The sequence below is a fragment of the Macrosteles quadrilineatus genome, unplaced genomic scaffold (assembly GCF_028750875.1).
Source record: "Macrosteles quadrilineatus isolate MER2022 unplaced genomic scaffold, UCM_ALF_1.0 Scaffold_2__2_contigs__length_208266976, whole genome shotgun sequence".
NCBI classification, from domain to species: Eukaryota; Metazoa; Arthropoda; class Insecta; order Hemiptera; family Cicadellidae; genus Macrosteles; species Macrosteles quadrilineatus.
In genome coordinates, this window is record NW_026542595.1 from 181115314 (window position 1) to 181140192 (window position 24879).

A 24879-nucleotide genomic window follows, 5' to 3' on the forward strand; every position below is an offset into this window, starting at 1 on the left:
AGATTTGTGCCTACCTTATCCGCAACAAGTTTTAATCTAAATATTTAAAAATTTAAGTTTGTCTTTAAGTAGATTTTATTTTGTAACCGTACAACATGCAAAGTAATTCAATCCAAGTAGCTAGCAAGTATGCAAAACGGTTTACTGCCTGCCCAAATAGACTGCTGAACATTGTTTATGACTATTTAAGTTTTCAGTAACCTCAACCTATACCTCATTAAACAAATTGTACATGGAATGTTCCAGGTGAAAGTTCAGGCACAAGACATTTACGACAAGTACTTCAAAGCAGCTCAAGCTCAACCTCGGGGAGTTGTCGCTAAACTGGGAGCCATAGTCGCCCAGATAGAACGAGCATGCCAGAAACAAGTGAGTAACTTTCACAACAAACACTACTTTTGACTACATTTGTATATTACGCATGCTTATAATGTTTGACCACAACCAAAGACTGGACAGCATATATTATTCTCCCCCTTCCACAAACAGAACACCCTACAAGAACAAAGACTCTACTTCTGAAGAAGGAGCTAGTAGCTCAAAAATTCTGTTTTTATGTGTTATTTGTGCATTTTCATATATTATCGTCAGTAAGGTAACTCTGCTGTTAAAAATTTCCATTCAAAAATCCTTAAAACCCCTGGCCTAAAGCAATCTTGATCAAAAACGTTATTTGTATAATAGGATATTTTATCCGGCCAAATCATCCTCTGGCCTGGGGCTCGGTCCTGTGTTGGCTTGATATGAAGAGTTCTTTTGTACTATGACCTACTTGGACTTTAAAGCTTGCAGCAGCACTTTATTCTAATAATCACAATCCTGACTAAGTGCCTTTTGCTGAGAAGTGTTTAACTTGTGTCGGTCCTGTTCTCAGTACATGAGCAACCGAGAGAACGGTTCAGGTTGGCGGGAGATCCTGCAGAATGCACTGCAGGAGCTGACAGGTCTGCTGCAAGAGGAGGGGCTGGTGTCGTCCTATGAGATACACAGCTCTGGTCTAGTACAGGCGCTGCTGTCTGTTGTGTCCACCAGCCCGTGGGACCAGGCGACTACGCCTACCAAGACAAACAAGCTGCAGAAACAACGGGTGTCCGTGTTCAAGAACTGCTTTAAGGTGGGTAGCAGCACGTTCAGAAGCCTCATGGGGCACAAGAAGAAAATAAATGTATTTATGTTAATATTCTTAAGTCTGGAAAATTCATGGAACTATTGCACTAATTGTCTTGCATTATAAGCTGAAACTAATAGCTAATAAATTCTTGAACTCAACAACCACAATAAGTACAGTTAATCTGCAATGTTTGAGTAGCCGAGTGGTTATAGTGCTCGTTTTCAAATCTTAAGTTCTCTGGTTTATTTCCAAGCTCAATGTCATCAGTGGATCCCGATGCTATTTTTCGTGAGGCTATCAATTAATGATTTCATCTAACTAAAAGGTCAATGTTAGATACAAGACCAGAGTTTGAACCGTTCCTTAAAAAAAGAAACCTTAATAATGTTAATGACACGGATAGGCTAAACGTAAATACAATAAAGTTTGCACATTTAAATCCCCAGGAGTGGAGTGTGCTTTGGTTCAAGTACCATTCCAAGTTAGTGAATCTTTCAGTGTTGGAAACTAGTCATATTGCCGAGTCAATTCGGTGTTTCATTGCAAAAGCATGATGTTCGGGTTCAGGAAATGTTTACAAAAAGCAATGTCTACAAATGTCTACACAAGCGTGTTGGAATCTAATTAACATTTTTAGGGTTAACAGTATCTACAGTTTAAATAAACTATTGTAGTATTTTTCAAATTCTCATAACATTCCCTACATGGCAAGGTATAAATTATTAAACAATTTTCCAGTTTTTTTATAACAATTTAACGTACTAGAAAATGTCTTATCTAAATTGTAAGTAAGGCCTTATTACAAATAAATTGAAGGCATTGCTTATTCTTTAAGAAGTGCCAACTTCCTTCCCTACAGTTATTTTTTAGAGAATACATTAGCAATGTATCACTTTTCTTTATTATAGGACAAAGCTGGTGAGAATGGTAATGTCAACACTGCCATGATTCTTGTCCACAAGTTGGTGTCAGTGCTGGAGTCCATAGAGAAGATGCCAATCTACTTGTATGATTCTCCAGGCTCCTGCTACGGGCTACAGGTAAATATCAGTGTTCTTGTTGTCTATGTTATTATAATAGTATTTTGATTATTGTAGATGGCTTTTTGAACATTCTAAGAGTAATTACTATTATATATTTTATTTCAAATTAAGCTAATCTAGTTGATCTCAAAATCAGATCTTAAATCCACCAAAGTTTGGAAAAGTCTTGATGTTAAGGTTCCTTTCACAAGTTTTGAGATTCAAAACTTCTCAAAGGAGTTTAATTTATTTCAGTGTTTTTTTTTCTTTGCAAAAAATAAAGATTTTTTTTATGTTAAATTGTATTAATTACATATTCATATTGGTCAAGGAGTTCAATTTCTTTCAGTTTTGGATACCTTAACATTTTACCAAAACATTTTATTGTTACCTGATTTGTTTGTAATCTTAAAGAAATCAAGTAAAAAGCTTTTGCTGTGAGATACAGGATTTTTAAGTTTTTTGTTTTGGTATTAGTATTGAAAACTTCTGTTTTTACAATCACCAAAGCTAATTCTCCCTAAGTACCTTTCATTTGCTCCTTTGCCCTTAAAATCCCTATGTTCATGTAAATCACCTTTTAAAGCTTTTTATTGCAAACTTTTTTTTAAATTTTTCATGTGGTGTATGAAAATATTTTTGTCCTGCTAGTGAAATGTTTCATGATGAATAGTTGTATTAATTTCCAGATACTCACTCGCAGACTGAGGTTTAGACTAGAGAAGGCATCCAGTGAGTCGTCTCTGATAGACAGGACTGGCCGATCTCTCAAGATGGAACCTCTGGCAACAGTCTCACAGCTGGAGAGATACCTGCTCAAGATGGTGGCCAAGCAGTGGTATGTGTATGAATATCGGGACTGGGCATTCCTTTATTAAAGCGTGATTGATAAATTAACACATTTCCTTTAATAAATTTAGTTGAATTAGTGATAAAAACTGAATAATTCAACACTCACCCACCCAAATAGCCTAAATGTTATTTTTTAAGTAATGTATTACTGTTAACTCTCGTGTTTGGACTACTCCGCACAAAAAATGTTAATATCGTTTACACAATAAAAGTAAAAATAGTTAATGGTGAAATTGTTTACTAAAGTTTAGTACTTTATGAATCTATTATTTTAAAAGAAATCATAGTTTTAGCTCCTTAATTTTTAGAAATTTAACACAGGGAACAGATAAGAATAAACTTGAAAACTTTCACCACATTTTACATCCTTTTCCATTTTTCCCCTTAAGTTTTTTACTTTACCTTTTATTTTACTTTTGCCGCCACTTTAATCAATGAAGGTTCTCGGCCTTGTCAACATCTTTACTATTTATCTCAATCTTGCAACCCCTCTGGCATTTCATGCCAAATTCTCATGTCTTTGGCTCTTCACTCTTCTTCATTTACCCCTGCAATTTTCATTACCATTCTCCTACTTCTCCACTCCAATCCATTTTAAACCTACTTTTTTCTTACCTCTTTTCTTACCAAGTTTTTTCTTTTCTATTTTTTACAATGTCTTGTTACTTGTTTGTAATCCTCATGATAACTATTGTTTGGACAGGTATGACTACGAGCGATCTTCGTTTGCGTTTGTCCGAAGACTCAAGGAACAAGGAACTCGTATTACATTCCGTCACCAACACGACTTTGATGATAACGGCCTGATCTACTGGATTGGCACCAATGGAAAGTGAGTCGCTCGCTTCTTTATAGTTCATAGCCCTTTCTGTAATATACTTTTAAACATTATAGCTGCTGAATGATGTGTACAGAGTTTTTGTGTGGCTGATGAGTAAAGGGTTGGAGGCTGCTGAGTCAATGTGTATCAAATTTGTAATAATATGATGTAATAAATGATTTTACAGTGATGCATTTGTTCACTGCCAAACACTGTTTTAATGTTTTCTGAGTCACAAATTCAAATTCCAAATAACTTGAAAAAAAAATACAAAGAAGAAAAATAATTTTTGAACTCACTATCTTTTATTAGTTTAGTGTTGATTTTGGGGAGCAATCTGGTCTAGTGGTAGAGTGTGGGACTTAAGTCCCAGAGGTCCCAGGTTTAAAGCTTGCCAATCAGTAATTGATTTTGTCTAAGTGGTAATGCCACATCGTCTAGGCCTAGTCTAAAGTAATGTTCCGGGTTAAAGCCTGAAGTGTAAATTTTGGATTTTTATAACAGAGTAGGAGTAGTCAGAGAATTTCCTTTATGTTTTATTGACTAACTGTCCTTGTTGTTTTTCACATTGGGTCAGCATTGTCACCTTCCCCCCACTCCTATTATTCACAAAAGCAGGCTTTGTAGATGACAGCACTTCGTATTGCTGGACAAAAAATATGAAATCCCAATTTATGAGAGAAACCTAGTGATCTATACTTTTTATTTGTACCTTCCTTCCAAAAAAGTAAAAGATAAAACTTATAAAGATGAAATTTTACACAGGACGTGTCCAGAATGGGTAAACCCTGGCCAGTATGGTCTGGTGGCAGTCAGTTCCTCCGACGGTCGAAACCTCCCCTACGGCAGATTGGAGGATATCCTCAGTAGAGACTCGTCCGCGCTCAACTGTCACACCAATGACGACAAACGTGCCTGGTTCAGTGTAGACCTGGGCGTGTGGCTAATTCCATCAAGCTATACACTCCGTCACGCCAGAGGTTACGGACGGTCAGCACTACGTAACTGGCTCTTGCAGGTTTGTAAAGGTTGTAGTATGTTAAAGGTTCTAGATATCCATGATCTTTTATAGTGCCCAAGGATGCCAGAGGTAAACCACATAATTTGTTAATGCATCTTCAATAATTTGTATAACTTGTAAATTTTATAATTTTACTACACAACAATCCTTATAATTATTACATAACATTCCCTTATAATTTTTGTGCAGGTGTCTAAAGACGGCAGTAACTGGGTAACGTTGTACACTCACGTGGACGATTGTTCACTCAATGAGCCTGGCAGTACAGCGTCATGGCCTTTGGAGCCTTCCACAGACGAGACGCAGGGCTACAGACACGTACGAATACAGCAGACTGGCAAGAACTCATCTGGACAAACACACTACCTCAGCATGTCTGGACTAGAAATATACGGAACTGTCACTGGTGTCTGCGAGGATCTTGGTGAGTTAAAATATTTAGTGAAGTAGTAAACAAATGGCAACTAGGTAGATGGATAGTTATAAAGTACATCATTTTAATTTTTAATACCCAATACTGTATTTGTGATTACTAAAAAGAAAGTTTGAAGAGATCATAAGAAGTCAGAAAAATTTATAACTAAACCTTAATTCTGTGTTGGATCTTACTATCCATGTATACCTCCATTTTTGTCTCTCCTTTGTCCCCTCTTGATTGGCTCATAACTTCCTTAAAACTTAGACACTTGGTCACTCCATTTAAGTCTGCAACACTTCAGCAGTTTGGTTGCTCTAGTGATACTCTTTTATAATCTAGTCCAATTCATATTCTCTTATGACCTAGCCCCATTAACATCCTGTTTTTACTATTTTCACAATTCCTTGGTCTTTTGTGTGATTCCTGAAGCTCAAAATTCTCCCTTATGCGTCACTCTCCATTACCGTTGATTGGTCCAAACACCCTATGTCAAATGTGATGTTCCTTTTCTCATTTGGTTTTATAAGTGTCCAGCCTTCTACCCCATTCAATATCCTCAGTTTGTTAGGAGTCTGCTACAAAACTCGGTTTTATTGTTTTAGTGATTAACACAATCTCTGTCAACAGGTAAAGCGGCCAAGGAGGCGGAGGCTAACCTACGCAAGCAGAGACGAATGATGCGCACCCATGTACTGAAGCAGCTGGTGGTCGGAACCAGGGTGGTGAGAGGACTAGACTGGAAGTGGAGAGATCAGGACGGCACGCCACCTGGCGAGGGAACTGTCACCGGGGAACTGCACAATGGTTAGTGGCGGATATAGTTGATATAGCCAGTGCTCGATTTGTGGGGGAATTTGGAGGAAGGGAGTTCGGGTACCTCTCTTTTGGAAAGTAGGTACTAATCAAATTAAATAGGTTACAGTTCCGGCACCTCATTTTTACAAATCGAGCACTGGATATAACAGTGATATTGTGAGGTAACCAATCACTAAAACAATGATACAAACTGTCAGATATTTAAATCACTTTAAAATATTTAAATCATAAGATAATCACTTATTCAAATTGGCAAGTATTCAAGTTGTCAAATTCCTAAGATATTGTGAATCATAGTTCCCTGAGATAAATTGATTAGGAAACCATACATTGAAAAAATCATATTTCTCTAAGTCGAAGCCTTTGGCATAAACTGCCTAGGAAGAAGAATAGAGATACTTACCAATTCACTTGGGTCATAACAGACCCAGGCAGTTGATATGGATATAGAAAAAATTAAGAATATTTTGATTCTAACTGACAAATAAACAAATTTGTAAGGACTACTATTGAATTTTTAAAGGTGTCCTTTTCAGTTTTATTATGAATATTTTTATAGATTGTGTTAGGTACTCTGTTGGTCTGAGAAATATTTGTTTCTATTTTTTCACCTTTTCAAATGAAAATGTATATATAATAAAATAAATAACAATTTTAACTATATTTTTACAGTAAAATGTGTTTTTTTTATAAACCTAATTACATTAGTTTAAGAATTTTTAAATTTTAAGCTGCGAGCAATACTCTATTACTTTTAACAGAAACTGTTAATAGAAATTAAATAGTGATTGTTTCAAAATGAAGTTTTCTTCTTGACAGTAACCAAGACAAACAGATACTGTAACAATCAATGTTGAACTTGTGTAAATATGTCTTACTGTGTGCATGAACCACAATAGTTGTTGTGTTGTATAAAGTGTATTTATTTTTATTTTAGCACGTAGTTAACAGGTGTTTGCTTCCACAATGACATTGCATTTGGGTTTGTCGCAGTGGCACTTGGTTTCCGCTTTGATTTATACTTTATCGACCCATTCATTTTGATTCTTTTCTTTTGACTAACTATCACCATGCGGCCCTACTAAAAGTGTTTTGTGTGTAGAGATAGTGTAATTTGTTAGTTCCGGCTCTCCCTCGCACCCTAGCATGAGTTGGACCCCGTTTAACCCTGCTTGCAGTCTGTGTGCACCCTTCCTCAAAGTCAAAATACATAATATAATGAGGTAAAAAAATCATGTAAAGCGTATCGGAACACTGTAAGGCTTGAAAAATCATTAGTTTACTTCTTGATCATCATTGTCCGTGTTATTAAATTTGCAGAAAGTAAATAAAATTACTTCTATTAACACTCTTGAAACATATTTACACGTATAGTGTTAACTCACAAGACAGTAAAAATTATAAAAGAGGGCAGCTAAGTGGTGATCGATTTCGATTGGACTCTCCAATCATCATCAAATAACCTAATAGGTTATTATGACCTAATAGGCGAATGTCAGCAGTGCAAAACAATATTCAGTACGGTTTTTATTTTGGGTTTGGTAAAATAAAACTGTGAAAATCTTTCAAAACCTATTTACCATGGTTTGACACTTTGAAGTTTTTATTAAGGATAATTAGTTGAAAAAACTATAAATTCAAACAAAGTTTGGGAACTGCTATATATATTGCAAGTGTCCTAAAAATTTTGACTACCTATAATTGAGTCCTCGTCTCTAACCCCTTTTTTCGGTTATTCAATTTATTTCCCATAGCCTACATAAAACTAAGTCAGTTTATCTTTTAAATATTCCAACTTTTTATTTGGGTATCACTATGTAAAATGGTCTTCACTTGAATTTCGATGCAACTACTTTTACTTGTAAATTTCCCTTGAACAGTCTTGCTAGTTTTAGCACTGTTATTCACCAGTTTTGTTAAAATAATTTTTAGTTTCATTTCATTTGTGCATGGCTCTAACGTAGCTAGTAACTCCCTGCTTGGTTTTTGGTGCGAAATCCGTAACCGAGAGTCGTTAATGACGCAACTCACTTTGGGCAGGTTGGATTGACGTTACTTGGGATCACGGGGGTTCAAATTCATACCGAATGGGTGCCGAGGGAAAATACGATTTGAAATTAGCGTCAGACGCCGATCCCAGTGCCACTAGCGCCAAGCCTGCAACACCGACAGGTAAAAACACCCCCACATCGTCTTAAACATTACGATCTACAGTCGTAAAGTCAGTAAATATCGTCAGAAAACCTCTTATGAAGTAATGTTTTAAAGGAAAGCCAAGTGACTGAATAGAATTTTTTTTAAAGGTGATTGAGTTCAGCTATCTTGCCTGAGAAAGTATAGAGTCCATCTGCAGTAGATACATAATTAAGGTCACAAAACACAAAGCTGATATTTCACTCTAATGTACGTCTTCACAAGAGAAGTAGGTTGAAGAAAAAACCTTGTCACTGATACTATTAAAGATATATATACACACAAACAATGAAATTAGTTTTTTGTATTAACACCCTAAATATGATTTTTTTTATCTACCGGAGAAGGAGGGTTTGGGGTGTTATCTTAAATTGAGATAAGGAGGATTTATGAAGTCTGTACTGTAATGGGAGGCAAATTTTCTCAGGTAAGATAGCTCAACTCTATCTCTTACAAACATCCCACATGAAATAATACTTATTTTAAAACACAACATTTTAACACTCTGTCATTAAAGAACATATTTTCACTACTCACAAGTAAAAAGTAGTAGTAGTATGCTAATCTAAAGTGTTTGTACAATAACATTCCAATTGAAACATAACAGGTAAACCGTACTGTTTCTTAAAGTTGTATTATTATTAAGTTATAAGCATTTCTATAAAAATTTAAGGATTAACTATGATGTTTATTGTTGGTTGTAAATGATTTTGCAGTGAATTTTGGTTACGATATTCGTTCGTGAAACCAAGAATTGTTTGGCTTCCAGATACACAAAATATTGTTTGGTCCATACTGATGTCCACAGTTCATATATTAAAATCTTACTTTGTGTATCCAATAATTTAGCCTCATGCTTAATTAGCTACAGTATATTGTAATTTTGTTAAATTTTGTCAGGTTTTTAATGGTCTTTATGTCTTAAGCAATAAATGCTTGTTGATTACCTAGGAGCAAAATTAGTACTGTAGCCCAACAGATTGGCTGGAAAACTGAATTATATATTTTAGTAGTTTTCACCTCAACTAAAAATACGGGGTGCCCTAAAATGTTTACGTTCATTTGAGGGCTTAAATATATAGTAGTCACACAAAAAGAAATACTCAGTTCCATGTAGGTATATAATTACCTTTTTTGACACCTTATGGCTGTATATGTGACAATGATGTATGATTTGTTAGGTAAGTGGTGTAAGAACTTCAACTCGAGCAATGAGAGTAAGAGCAGTGTGTTGACGAGTCGCAAGTCCAGCTCAACTCCCAGTCTTCCAGACGCTACGGAGAATCAGTCCAAGAACTCTGTGGCCAGCACGGAGCAAGCGGCCTCGGCAGACAACCTGGCCGCAAAGGTACTTGTAATTGTGAACACTAGAGGTGTGTGAGCTGCTTAATTTTCAAGCCATTCGAGCCTGATCCAAAGATTGAGTCATTTGAACAAAACATGTCTACTGGAAACTATTTTTGTATGTTTCAACTTATAAGTTTCATTTAACAAGTTTCAATTAGGATATCTCTGAAAACGTTGCCTCTGTTGAAAACCTAAAATTAATAATGATTAATATTTCAATATTTTAAGAATTAAACTAAAAAATTTTTTTAAATTTATTATTCAAAAGTAATTTTGTATTTGATCTCAATAAATACCTCTCATACAAGTTGGCCTCCTGAACATCACACAAACCTTTAGTGTACCTGAGTTGTAACCAGTTTGTTGTGACTTGTACAGCAAGCCGCCCAGGCGCTGGCGGAGAGTGTGTTATCAGTTGCGCGTGCCGAGGCCATTGTAGCTGTCACCAATGAGAGTCAATGCTGCTCCACACCGGCCAATGAACTGTCCGTCGTGGTCCACACATTGAGAGACTCACACACCACGGCCAGTGACTTGGCCACCATAGTAGAGACTCTAGCTCTGGAGGAGACTCAGAGACTCAACACTGGTAAACTATGTTTTAATGTTTTCATTCACAGTTTTCAATATGCAGACAGTTCAGTCTATATTGTGTTATCTCGCATTGGATTCATTGATTGTACCTGAATTTGTAATGCTGTAAAGTCTAAATGATGTTGGTCTTGCTAAGTCAGTTAAAACCAGTTAAGAAATCAGAATGTCTTTACAATTTGTTATAGCGTGAAGTGAACATTTTGGATGTCATAGATTTCTATGTTTTTGTCATTATAATAAGTAAACTGGTTATACTTTGCTGAAATCTGTGAAGCTTATTTTAAACAAAGTATATTAATTAAAATCAGGGATGGACGGGTCCCGAAATTTCGGGAATTTTTCGGGAAAAAAATATTCCCGATTATCGGGACGGGATTACATTTGACTCGGGAATTTTTCGGGACGGGATTTGGTCCGATCGGTGATTTTTCCGCTTCGCGAGTGCCGATAACGCCGTTATTGCGAGCGATAGGTCCGCGAACGCAGGAGACGAAGTCATACCGACGATCGCGCCGTGACCGCGGAGTACTACCGACGATCGCGCCGTGACCGGGAGTCATGACGACGATCGCGCCGTGACCGCGAGTCATGACGACGATCGCGCCGTGACCGCGAGTCATGACGACGATCGCGCCGTGACCGCGAGTCATGACGACGATCGCGCCGTGACCGCGAGTCATGACGACGATCGCGCCGTGACCGCGGAGTCAAGCTGACGATCGAGCCGTGATCGCGAGTCATACCGACGATCGCGCCGTGACCGCAAGTCATACCGACGATCGCGCCGTGACCGCAAGTCATGACGGCGATCGCGCTGTGACCGCGAGTCATACCGACGATCGAGCCGTGATCGCGAGTCATATCGACGATCTCGCCGTGACCGCGAGTCATACCGACGATAACCCCGTGACCGCGGAGTCATACCGACGATCGCGCCGTGACCGCGAGTCATACCGACGATCGCGCCATGACCGCGAGTCATGATGACGATCGCGCTGTGACCGCGAGTCATACCGACGATCGCGCCGTGACCGCGAGTCATGATGACGATCGCGCCGTGACCGCGAGTCATGATGACGATCGCGCTGTGACCGTGAGTCATACCGACGATCGCGCCGTGATCGCGAGTCATGACGACGATCTCGCCGTGACCGTGAGTCATACAGACGATCACCCCGTGACCCGCGAGTCACAGGTTACTATAGGTACCTGTAAATTGTTACCCATTTTTTGGTTTTTATAGATCAGTGCCACAAATGGTAAAAATTGATTTCGTATGTCTTTTTTTGGTAACTGCAATACAGTACTTTCTTATTATGTACAGAAAAAAATCCCGTCCCGTCCCGTCCCGAAAATCGGGAAGGAAATAAAAATCCCGTCCCGTCCCGTCCCGAACTAAAAATTCAATCCCGTCCATCCCTAATTAAAATATCAGTAGTTATAAAACAATTAATAATTCTAAAGGGCAAATTTAACAATTTTTCAAATATGTAAGCAATTTTATTCTGTTGCAGGTAATACTCAAGCAAATAACCAGCCTCTGCATAAAAGTGAAGAGAACAAATCTGGTGCGTCAGAAAGCAGCAAGAACCCATTGTCATCTGGGAAATCTCTCTTCAGAGCTAACAAGGTACTTTCTTGCAGAAACTTGATTTGAACTTGCATAACTTGTTCTTATTAGAACAACTATCAGACTTGGTGATTTGACATGGTGATTTGAAAAGAATCACCTTTGAAAAGAACCTAATCAACTACTTTTAACAAGAACCGCTTAAAAAACAATTAGTTCACCAACTTTTACTGACTCAAGCCCTTTATCAACGATCAGACTTAAAACCAGACACAAACAAAACAATTTACCGAGAAAAAAACATTCAATAAGCATTCAACAAGTGTTTAATAAATTTATTTTAACTAACACTTAAACACAATCATTAATCAACTATAAGGTAAAAAACATTCAATCAACAAACGCTAAAGCAAACTATTGGCCAACAAACATATATCATAGATTAAACTTAATCGGTTTAGATTAGTCACCCTTCCAGCTGAAGACAATTTTAGTTAGTTCCGTCTTTTTCTTGTAGGGGAATTTTTTTGTGTATATTTTTTGCGTTATTTCAAAACTAGTTTAACCAATTAAAACAATTTCATTATAGACAATATCTCGTCCTCTGGATTTATAACCTAACAGTAAAGCAAGTCATCAAATTAACCCGGAGAAAAATATTTTATGTACTTACTGAAACGTTACCAACATGAACCACACAAGTTTCAGATTTCGCTACGGATGAAAGGTCTACATGTGTGAATATGCATTTACTAAAGCAAGGTCTAAATTAACAAACATCTATCAAACAAGCACTCGGTCAGTTCAGAAACAAGCCCTTAGTCAACGTTGATCAATCAAAAACCAGTTGATTACTTTTACCTTATTGTTATATCACAGCTGGTGGGATCGTCCAACTCCATGCTGAGTGCGGAGGAGCAGTCAATGTTGACTTTGTCTGACGCTGTCGAGGTGGTGGATAAGATGAGAGAAGGTGCTGATCTGCTGAGGAACAACACCAACAGCTACCTCAGCGGTGAACTGGTGGCCAACTGTCTACTGGCCAACAACTCTACCACGTCAGGTAAGTGAAGCGAGGATCAAGGTTAAATACCTGTTATACTGTTGAAGGGCCAAGGTACTGAACCTAGAGGTTAGTTTTCAATACCGAGTATTTGGGAAAATCCTCTTCATCCCTTAAGTTATAAAGAGTCGTCGTAAACACTTACACGAACACAAAAACTAGAGGACCCATGATGCTCCGCAGCGTTGAAATAAATATCATTTCCAATAAATAATCAAATTTATGATTTTTTTATTGAGTAATACAGTATTTTGAACTTAACTGATTCAAACCATCAATAGCTCAAATTAAAGCCTACAATTTACTGATTATTTTGAGCCTAAAACATGAATAATACTGGAAAACAACCTTGGAAAAGAAAAACCAAATTTAACTCCCATAAGAAATACATGGGTATCAAATTTTGTTTACGTATAAGCAGAGCGGGACTGTAGAAAAATATATGCCGATGCTTGATGTGAAATCTGTGCGTGCATACCTTCAATTTGAGACCAGAAAAACCAAATTTTTTAAACATAAGATTTGGCCAAATTAAAATTTTGGTAGGTTTACATTTGGTGTGGCCGGCAGAAGTTAAGGGGGATGATGAAGGGACTTTTCCAACTACTTGGTCACTAGACAAAACTGGATCACTCGACACTACAACAGGTATTTAACTTTTTTATTTGCATAAACGTGGTCTAAAGACTTACATTATTGAAATTATCGTTTCTCTTACCAATTTGGGACGTTATTTTGCCAACCTAATGGCTGTTAAAGCAAAATTAAAACTTTTGGGAAATATTTAGTTTTTTTGTGTAATAATTTTATACATCCAGGAAGGCCTAGTGATGGACGAGACTAGATTTTTCACTTTGAGACGAGACGAGAAAAGATTTTTTTAATTCCTGCGGGACGGGATTTTTTTTCGGGACGAGATTTAATGAAAAGTTATATAAAAAAATTTTATCTATTTTTTAAGTTCAGAAATATTTGCAAGTTTAAAATACTTGGCAAAAAATAGACAAATTTAAAATCTTTTATTAAAAAACATTAATAAAAACATCAGTATATAATAAAATATTAATAAGGCCCAACTTAAAATAACTCTTCGGCATAGGAAACATGGAGATATCAGTTAGTATATAGTTCAACTTTGAAAAATATCAAAAACAACAGTATTACTAGTTAAGTATCAAGTAAAAATTTTTAAGTCTTGTGTTATTTTTATAATGATTTGGAGTGACTTATTTTGGCTACGTTTACAGTAGTAAAACATGTCTCACACTGCTTTAGTTAACTTTTTTTAATTTTAAATTTCAGTTTTAAATTTTTTTAAATTTTAAATTAAATTTTTGTAATTTACGTTTTGCAAAGAACTTTGCAGTTTTATTTTTAATTTTTTTAATTTAAATTCTTTTTTATAAAAAAAAAATTAAACTTTTTTTAATATTAAATTTTTTAATTTGTAACTTTTTTTAATTAAAAATTTTAAAAATTTTATTTTTTAATTTACAATTTTTAATTTTTAAAAATTTTAAATTTCTAAAAATTTAAATTATTTTAAATTAAAAGTTTGCAGTTCAAAGTTTTTTGTTTAATTTTAAATTTATAAAAAAAATTTTAATTGAAAAAAATTAGTTTTTTATTTATTTTTTTTTTTAAATCTTGTCTTGAAAATATCCCGTTAGTATTTCAATCCCACCCGAAACTTCGAGATAAAAAAATCTCGAAGTTTCAGGTCTTGTCCAGGATCTTTTCAGTACCCTATGGAAATCATGTGTGATTACCGCAAGACGTGTCTTGAGAGTTTGGGTGATTGCGGGATTTGATTTAGATGTGTTCTTTTAATATTGAGGCATGTCATTAGTTCACTAAATCACAGAGACAATAGTGATGTCACCACAATCACAGATTATGGTCATGTAGATTACGTTAAATTCATGCGAGGGAAATATGCTGGCTTACTTTTACTCTCACCAAAGTAAATAAAAAAAAATATTTTTACTGTCATCAACCTGTATGGTTATATACCTTCTTTGGATCCTTTGTCAGTTTTCAATCACACTAAAGGTTTTTAACCATTTTATGTTATTCAGTGTATTGGATATCATTTTCAGCTACGCTCAGATACAGTTTTTATCCCTATTTGTTTTAAAACAAAACATTGAATTGTAGTGTCAGTTCATAAGTTTTATCCTCATCATATAATGTAAATGGCATCCTCACATTAGAGCAAGAATTAAACATTTTACACCACTAATTTTGGTTTGGATCTAATGCATGTTTGAGGATTTGTGGTTAAAACTAATAAATATGTTAACTAAACTGATCTTCATCATGCATTAAGTTCATATATCATTGTTTTGATCTAAAAAGCATACTCATTTTTTCATCCGTCTCAACTTACTCTAGGTTTTGTTTTTTTTAGAACTAAAATACCCGCCGCAGCAAATCTGTAGACTAAGCGAATTATATGTTTGTCTAAGTAATTCTGGTAGTTAAAATGAATGATTTCAACTCTGTTGTAAGATCATTGTATTGATTTTTTTAAAGTAGGTATGTCTTTTAGTAATTAAAACACTTCCCACAAGCATTATCTATTTTTCCTTTTTATTAGGGTTTTATGTTTGTTGTTTAGTTTTTTTTTTTTTAGGGACATTTGTACTATAAAAAACTAGAGATTAATTACTTATTAAATCGCAAAAATTATCCTATTGTCAAAAATCAACAAAGAACTAGCTCCCTCTAAATACTTTCAGCATTGGCTGTTCATTGCCAAGTCTCTTCTGCAAACGATACTTATTATAAAGGTTAAAGTGTTTCCCCTTGAAATTTCTCATGAACTGGAGGCATTGGATTCACCCCGTTCTGTGATTCATAGCCAAGAAATCCGAAAGAGAAAACAAAGAGCAGAAAGATAACGGACGGGGTCCGTCGTCTATGAGTGTGAGCGTTCCCAACTTAGCTTCCGCTACCAACTCCTCCTCCATGGAACAGTCTAATCCAGCTGGGTTGTTGGAGACGTTCGCGGCGATGGCTCGGCGACGGACAAGCAACACACAGATAGGCAGAGTGGAGGGTAACCACCCTTCTCCCTCGACACACACACCCGCAACATCATCACCATCTAGCGCTGTGTTCCCCCGCGCGCCTAGTAGTGTCACCAGCCTGGTACGGCTGGCGCTGTCGTCAAATTTCCCAGGTCAGTAGAGGTTAACGGCTCTGATCACAAATTGGTTGTTTTTTTTCTTGAATTGGTTTTGATGTTGCAGACAAAGGTGAAGAGTCGTCGGTGGTGTAGAAGATAATTCAGATTGTTAAAATTGATTTATTGCTTTGTGGATAGTGTAAATTTAAATTTTTCACTTAATTATACGGTCGACTTTTATGCATCTTGACTAATGTGGCGGACATCCAGTCCGAATCGAGAGTCGTAAATTTTGCTGTTACGACGAGCGGTTTCGTCAAAACACACGCTAATACAAACGGGGTTAAAACTAACTGTAATAAAATACAGTTGGCTACTGTACTGCATGATTATTGCTACAGATTTTGCAAAGAACTCCTTAAAACGCAAAATGTGATTATCAGAGGTCTGATTATTCGAGCCGCCGGGTTAACCGAGACAAATACAGTACTGTATATAGCCGTTTTTTCAATTTTGTTCCAGGTCCACAGTATTGATAAACCGTGTTCTCAAGTTTTAATAGAATTTTTCTCTAATAATAAGATATAATTTTAAACGCCGTGTTATCCGAGTTTTTGATTATCCGAGGTAGTCTCTGTCCCATTTATCTCGGATAATCGGACTTCTTCTTGTACTGTACCGCTAAAAAAAAACCACGATTGCCAAACCGGACCAGCGGGAGTCGGGACAAGGCCGATCCAGATGAGCGAAAGCCTACTCTACTTTAAAAATGTTAAGGGAACATAAATTACCTAATTGGTAACATACTAGAATTTATCATAATTTCATCCAATCGTTATTCTTAAGCTAAAATTTAAGCCTTTGAAACAACAAATATTTTGCACAAATCAAGCGATATACTCGAGTGTTACGATTCTGTCTCTGCAATTAAGCTTTGCTTTGAAAAAAAAAAATCAAATCAAAAGATCCTTTATTCAAACAGTAGGGGAAACCGGGGCACCTTGGGCCAGTTTTATATATTTGCTATTATAATTTATTAATGACTTTACTAAATGTAAAACTAATATTTTTATAGTAAAGTACCATATTTCATTGATCTTAACAATTTTTTTCTGATTTTTTTATGAAAAATAAAATTTGTAGTCATTTTTTTTAACTATTTACATAATGGCCCACTCTACCCCACAATGGGGTAGGGTGGGCCATGAATAAATATTATGCCTTAATGTTGAGAAAAAACATTATTATTCAAAATACAAAACTATTTTTATAGTAAAGTACCATATTTCATTGATCTTAACAATTTTTTTCTGATTTTTTTATGAAAGATAAAATTTGTAGTCATTTTTTTTACTATTTACATAATGGCCCACTCTACCCCACAATGGGGTAGGGTGGGCCATGAATAAATATTATGCCTTAATGTTGAGAAAAAACATTATTATTCAAAATACAAAGTTGAAAACCTATGAACATCATTTAACAAACATTAACAACCCTTTAGAATTGAAAATCTTTTAAAATTAGAAGTCCTTTGATATAAAAAAAATCTTTAAAAATGATGCCTATTTCAGCAATCAGACTACCAAAAACAAACATGTGCTTCTAACTTCCCTCCAAATAGTTGTAGACTCTAGATTTTTCTCCTCAGTGTGACCAACCTAGAGACCTTTCAAAAGAAAATTTACCTGGTTTATTGGAAGTAGTTCAGTATATTATATTAACTATGGCCCACTGTACCCCAGTTTCCCCTACATTTGTAAACATGAATTAATTGTGTCAAGTCAAGAATAAATATAACTATAAATTTGGCATATTTACAGCACTAATTTTGCAGGGGCCCCCAATTTTAGTATACATATTTTTTATGTAATATCATTGACTAATGGGTACTGAAGAAGACATCCCATCTATAAGGATCAGCTGTTGCGAATTTTTATTAAAAAAGAACACAGTTATGTGAGCCAGTCACAGAATGCGCTGGTGTCTAAAATTCCATTTTCTGCCTTTTTTTGGTTGCAACCAAGTTGATAGGCCATAACATTTGCTATAGCGCACAACACGTCATTCCATTAGTTTGACTTGGTAAAAAAAGTGTGTGTATTCGACTGAAATTCGTAATTTAGATAAGCACAATCCATCGGTGGCTTACATTAACTATGACGATATTGATTTAAAAATTTGCAACAACATAACAAATGGAGTTGGAATGTCTAGTTACATAAATAGTCAAAGGTAACGCCTATATTTCTCAAATAAATTGATTTGATGATTTGTTCAAATAAATCAATTGGATAAGTGTTCTCTTAACTAAAAGTTGTAAAGATTTTATAATGATGATCTTAGTGCGTTTTAACGTTTATTCAGAATTTGGTTATAATATTTTTTTTTAAATATCATTTTACTATTAAATTAAAAGTATACTATGAACCCTTTATGTTTTAATGCCTAAGTACATCAAGTCACACTTTTTCATAGAGTTCATATTGGTTTCAATAAAATGTCTATCTGGGTAAGACTCGGCCGATAAATCATGTTTATGATATAGGTAAAAATACATTGATTTCATTAGTATACCTTTTGTTTATATTAAATACCAAAGAGTTAGTAATAAAATAAAAAGATATTGCTTGAAACGTGAACTGTTCAGTAAGCTCCAACTAAGCCATTAGATATATTTTTATCATTTCATAATTCTATCATGAATCTTTCCCTTGCTTATTTAAGCAAATTGCCTATCTCTCGTATTCATTTGTACTTGGTCGAGCGAGGTAATGTTTTAGTCCTAACCATCATAGCTATTTGGGTTTTGTACTTGCAACGCTAATTTATCTCATCATACCAAGTCTGGATTTGGTGACTAACATTTATGCTTTGTTTTGCAAGATTGTTTGCTTAGTATTTTTTTATATGATTAGCAAGAAACTTGTATCACAATTTTTTGTTTGTTGGGCTAGCATGATAACTCACAGTGTTTTTCATATTCCCAAGATCCATTTGACTAAGCATTGAGTAACCAAGATTCTTTCTTTGGTTTTAGTCTGAAAATTTTAATCTTTTTAAATATATTATCATATAATAACACAATATTTGTTCATTCATAAATAGAACAGAGAAATACAATCTTAACCGTGATTCTAATATCCTAATATCTTAACCGTGAAGAACTTTACAAACCAACTTCAGCGAATATTTTCTTCAACCAATTTTTAACAGCCACGAAGTTGGATTGACCATAATTTTATTCAAATCCAAAATTACTCCTAGTGATCCTCAATAATTTAAATTAAATTGCATAATGTACCAACAATTAATTTGTAGCCAGATTTTTCTTGACTTCTTTAAACTGTTTAACACTTGTCACCATGATCATTGCAGCAAATAAAAGAAAGGTCTCAATCCAACATCATTTATCTTTATCTGTCTATGACACTACTGCGCGGGGCTTCGGTGCCCGAGGTCCTCGGTCAAATCTCGCCAATCACCATTGGATTTTATCTCTGTGATAATCCCCCTACCCTTTAGGACTAGCCTGAAGTAATGTGTAAAATAGTTCGGAGCTAGAATTAGCATCCTAGGGGAAGAAAGAAAAACATTGTTCCTTATTGATTGCCCCTCAAGATGGTTCTGAAAGTATCAAAATATAGGTCATGCTTTCAGTTTTATATATCTGCATAACAATTTTATTTTCAAATATTTTTTACTTGGGTGTCTTGTCATTTTTTGAGGAAGATGGAGGTTATGCTCCATAACAACTTTACGTGTGTTGCTGGCCTAGTGATTATCCCAGACTTTGCAGCAAGAGGGTCAGGTTCTATTAAATCCACAAAATTTTAAGTGATTCTGATTGCTTTGATACTTTTATTCTTAATGCAACTAGATTTTTAGACACTAATAACCTAACGACCCTTGAGTTTTAGAAACATATTTTAACTGTTAACAGTTTCTTTGCTTTGGCCACCCTTTTTCATTCCCCTGGATCTGACCTAGCAACTATCGTTTTTTGTGGTTGTAGGTGGACTGCTCAGCACTGCCCAGAGTTACCCCAGTTTGACGTCCAGTGGACCTACAGGTACCAGTTGTGGTATTTCCACCACGGCTACTAGCGGCCCTCAGTGTCTCAGCCAGGCTCTCACCATGAGTCTCACTTCTACCAGCAGCGACAGCGAGCAAGTCAGTTTAGAGGTGGGTCTTTGGGTCTCCTTCTTTCAATAAAAATTGTTGCTTCCACGGTTTGTTAGGCTGAAAAAAAATTAGTTTTTAATTTTAACAAATTATACAGTATAGCTGTATCCACAAATCTCACTTGATTCTTCGGTACACGAGGCGAAGAATCAGCCGAGATTTGTGGAGCCACGGCAGTAAGTAAGTATAGAGTATAGCAGTCCCACAACTAGCTCTCCAGTCATCAGCTAAACCCGGCTCATCTGATTTGCCGCCAGGATCATAAATAACCCTGTAGATTAGTGATACAAAAGATCTGTGGGTATATTTAATATACTGGCAAAGAGTTCTGTGCAGTGTAACTTATGAACTATCCAATAAAAATCCAGACTGTCATTTTGTTGGGTAGGCCTACTATGAGCATGGGAAACACGAAAAAAATTAAGAAGTTTACTGAAACATACTGAAGAATTTCACTAAACTAACATACAACATTTTGTAAGAAAATGTAGTAAAACCTCAATTTTGAGCAATTTATTTTCAAAAATATTTCCCTTAGAGGATCCCAGTCCCCTTGGTGAGAAACCCCTTTTTATAAAATTTCCTGGCTTACCAGACTTAACTGTGTTTTAAAAAACTAAACAATTATTTGTTTTAATAATTGTTTTTCTTTAGACTGGAACATTCAACCTTATATGTTGTAGAATAGTTGAACTTACACAGTCACTTTCAACAGGATTTCCTAGAAAGCTGTAGAGCGCCGACACTTCTAGCAGAGTTGGAAGATGATGATGAACTTCCCGATGAAGATGAGAACGATGATGAGAATGAAGATGACGATGATGACTATGAAGAGGTCATGGTTAGCAGAAACTTGCTCTCCTTCATGGTACGTACTTATTTTTATCTTCATCCTACACGTAGTTGTAGCTGTTTTTTCAAATTTGATCATTCAGTAAAGTTAAATGAATTGTTGATTGAGAAGTGAACATTTAATGTTAATTATTATTTCTTCCCTTCATTAAAAAATTGGTAAATTAGTTTTTTTCATATATGTGGTAATCATTTTGTATAGGTAGTAAATTAGTCACCTGAAGTGTTCACTTGACATAAAAAGATTAGTTTACTTATATAAATAGAAATTAATATTTCCTTTTCTATTGCAGTTGCAAAATAATACTTATTTACTTCAGGATTCTAAATTTTGATTTAAAATCATTCTTTCTGTTTATACTATTTTAACAGAAGATTTTAAATTATAGCATTATGGGGATAGCAGCTAGCTTACCTCAGAAGTACTGGATAAAATACACAGAAAGAAGACACTTAAAACTCACAATATTTTGTGAGACTTTGTCAAGTTTAAAGAGAGTTTACAACAATGAAAATTGGAAAGTAACTCAGAATGGCATCAGAAAATTGTTTGTTCAGTTATTAAAAGTGTACAATTACTAAATGTGAGTGTTCAGATAGATTACCTGTCTCTTTCGTGTTTTGCGTTTAGTTTTGAGTATTACAATACTAGTCAAAAATCGTACCAAGTAATGTTAGTGGTAGCTCAGTGATGCAAAATCACATTGCTGCTCTTGTGCCTAAGTTAATGGCACCAATGTAATGTTGTGTCAGGAGGAGGAAGGGTACGAGTCTCGCAACGCCGGAGGCAGCTCCAGTGGTGGTGGAGGGGGTAAGAGACGCTCGTGGGATGACGAGTATGTGTTGAAGCGTCAGTTCTCAGCCCTCATACCTGCGTTTGACCCCCGACCCGGCCGCACCAATGTCAATCAGGTGGGTTTAGACAAACTCATTATGATGTCTTTTATTGAGATTCAGAAAAGGTGGCTCGTTGAACGAGATATTTTGTAACAAAACTTTAATGGAATGCAAAGTGGTTGTTACTGGAGTTTTCTTGTACTGAGGATAAGGGTAAATTAAAAGTACAAGACTTGAGTGTCAAAAATACACTGATACTTTGTTCTGGCTTAGGACTTCTTCAGAGAATAATCCCACTAAGGAAATGAGCTATTTACCTTAAACATTCCTTTAAAGTACTGTCGGACTTCAAAATTTGCATGCAATTCTTGTAGATGTCCCAGCAGTTATTGATAAAAGTTCATATATCCAGAATGTATTCATAATTAATCACATTACTTTAGACGGCAATATCAGTTTAAATGGTTACAGAAAGCTTGATTTTTCTAGCAATAAAATCCTATGGAATTATTGTTCAGAATTTAGTGTTGGATAGGTTTAACAACTAGTCTTACCTTACTGACAAAAATAGATGAAAATGTGCAACTAAACACATAGAATTTTTGGAGTACTAGCTCCTTCTTCAGTAGTAGAGTGTAATTATTTTTCGGGTTGAATGCTGGAAACTTTATAGATGCCAATGAAGTATGTTTTACAATTAAATTAATAGTTTTAGAAAAAAAAAGTTAAACCTTTGCAATATTGCTTATTATGGTTAATTCTAATCAAAGTTGGTGTTAAATAATCGCATGGTTTTTACAGACAACAGACCTAGAAATTCCTGCGCCAGGAGGTGAAGAAGAAAGCACCTCAAGTACTGCGGCGAGCGATGCCACTCCACAACCCAGACTGCAACTCACTCTGCGAGGACCTAACATTCCAGGGGTGAGTGCAGAATAATTAGCACTTATTGTAGATAGGGGGGATCAAGTGTGCCGTAAAGTAAGGAAATTTAGCTTCTCTTATGGTCTGGTCAGCATTTATTTTATAATCAGGTGTAGCTCGTTTGAGTGTCACAAGTTCTTTATTTGTTCAAGGTTTATGTTATTTATGAGATTTTAATATTGGCCAAAGTATTATGATCTTGCATACCCACATATTTAGTTTGATAAAGTAGTTTTTTATATGCCAACATGACAATAAAAACTTTGGGTTCACATTTGCATTATTTACATTTTCTTTGATTACATTTTAATAAAGTTGTTAACTGCATCCTGCCTCAGAGAAAAAGAAACTACGCCAAAGGTAATTTTGTAAAATCAATTGAGCTATAGTGGTAAACGTGCAACTTAAACTTGTAATAGGGTGACAGAAAAACACATCAGTCTCTTCTGCATCCTTACTCTAGTCGGGAAAATTGAGCTACTTTTTTTTTTTTTTTTTTTTGCGTTTCACATGAATAAAGTCAGCAAATTGTCGTATTCTTATAATTCTACCTTTATTAATTTGACCGGGTGTTTCATCAACTTCATCAATCCCTAAAACAGGAATTATCTATATATCTAATTACAGATATACCTTTGCCTTGTCTATAGTATTGATTTGTAGGTGCAAGACGTAGAGATTGCCCTCACTGACCCCAACTGGACTATATTCCACGCTGTCCAAGAACTGATACAACTGGCCGACCTGGGTAGTCGACAGGAGAAGTTGAGAAGGATATGGGAGCCAACTTATACGTAAGTACTCTATTGGTTACAATATATGTTCCAACAACCAGATGTTGATTACCATTGTTAGCCAGTGTATTCGTGGATAAATAGGACAGTGATTTGTTTAACATTGTGGTCAGGAGCTAAATATTTTACCATCTAAGTTAAATTTAAATCAGTGGTTTAGTCATAAATTTTCCAGTGTGGGAAAGCATGTCATCGAAAAAAAAAGCTCAGGTCTCCTTAATATTAGGATGTTTGGAAAGAAACAGATCGGAATCGCCGTTACCATGGGTTCCTGCCCCACTACACCACTGATATGAATAGAATTCAAGAATTGTTTCACAACCAAGCTGACTGGTTTGGATTTGATTGTAGCCTGTTGTTTAAAAATAGCATGGCTTGATTTTAAAGGGAACACTCCTAGCCATTGCCAACCTATGATTGTTATTTGTCAAGTCAATAATTTATTTTCACAAAACGTTCACAGATCCAGCATAGCTGGGAAACAGGTGAAATGGTCATATACATAAAATACATAAAACTATAATAACTAAAAAATATGCTAAGAAATCAAATAAATACATAATTTAAAAAATCATTTACTTTATAATACACTCTGTTGAGCAGCAATTTGGCAACTTCGTTTTTGTATTTTTCAAATGATTCTAGTGATTTAATATTTTCAGACAGTTTATTAATTTTTGTTTAGGTTTATTTTTATTTGTTTAAGGTTATTGTTGTTGTAGATAACCCAACAGAATCCGATAGTGAATTGTAGCATCAACCACATAGCCAGCTAGACTTTGCTGCCAGGCAGTTAGTCCATAATTTGAAGAGGCATCCTCACTGGCTAAGCTTAGACTGGCTGGATAGGTTAACACAAAAACATGTGGATTCTGATGACACTGGCTGCATAAGCCTTCAAATGAACATGACCCGACAGTTAACGTGTATGACACTGTTGACAGAATCATCTACCGAGAGCAGAAGGAGAGTGTGGAGGAGGGAGGCGACTCTACGCCTGTAGCATCTCTCATGTCTCACACACACGCCTGTGCCTCCAGTGTCATGTCACCTGCCACACCTGTGCCGTCGTCGTCCTGTACTGTGGAGGATGTACTGCAGCTGATGCGACACCTCTACGTCATCAGGGACAGGAAACATCACTTCGGTCAGTCAAATCTATACAAATTGTATGGTTAAATGTGCCCACATTAGAGTCCATGAGCTTATATTCCCATTATCCTTAAGTCACGTGATTGGAATATCAGCAAAATGTATTATGTGACCTTTGTGTGTAGGCTTTTACAAGTCAGGGCATTAATTTTCTCTGGGGGACTATGAGAAACCATGG

At 35.7% G+C, this 24879-nt stretch overlaps 1 protein-coding gene across 1 annotated transcript in view; it reads left to right on the forward strand.

Annotated features, from left to right (window-relative positions):
* LOC128986553 (E3 ubiquitin-protein ligase HECTD1-like) overlaps nt 1-24879 on the forward strand; it is a 132121-nt gene that overhangs the window by 80399 nt on the left and 26843 nt on the right. Inside the window, exons 20-39 of the mRNA XM_054406982.1 lie at nt 247-369; nt 875-1114; nt 2020-2151; nt 2823-2971; nt 3689-3817; nt 4571-4823; nt 5016-5250; nt 5872-6048; nt 8101-8232; nt 9435-9601; nt 9979-10189; nt 11709-11824; nt 12644-12827; nt 15691-16011; nt 19973-20142; nt 20858-21010; nt 21748-21906; nt 22633-22755; nt 23419-23549; nt 24494-24696. Of these exons, the coding sequence (XP_054262957.1) occupies nt 247-369; nt 875-1114; nt 2020-2151; nt 2823-2971; nt 3689-3817; nt 4571-4823; nt 5016-5250; nt 5872-6048; nt 8101-8232; nt 9435-9601; nt 9979-10189; nt 11709-11824; nt 12644-12827; nt 15691-16011; nt 19973-20142; nt 20858-21010; nt 21748-21906; nt 22633-22755; nt 23419-23549; nt 24494-24696 (3508 nt within the window). The remainder of the gene's footprint in view (nt 1-246; nt 370-874; nt 1115-2019; nt 2152-2822; nt 2972-3688; nt 3818-4570; nt 4824-5015; nt 5251-5871; nt 6049-8100; nt 8233-9434; nt 9602-9978; nt 10190-11708; nt 11825-12643; nt 12828-15690; nt 16012-19972; nt 20143-20857; nt 21011-21747; nt 21907-22632; nt 22756-23418; nt 23550-24493; nt 24697-24879) is intronic.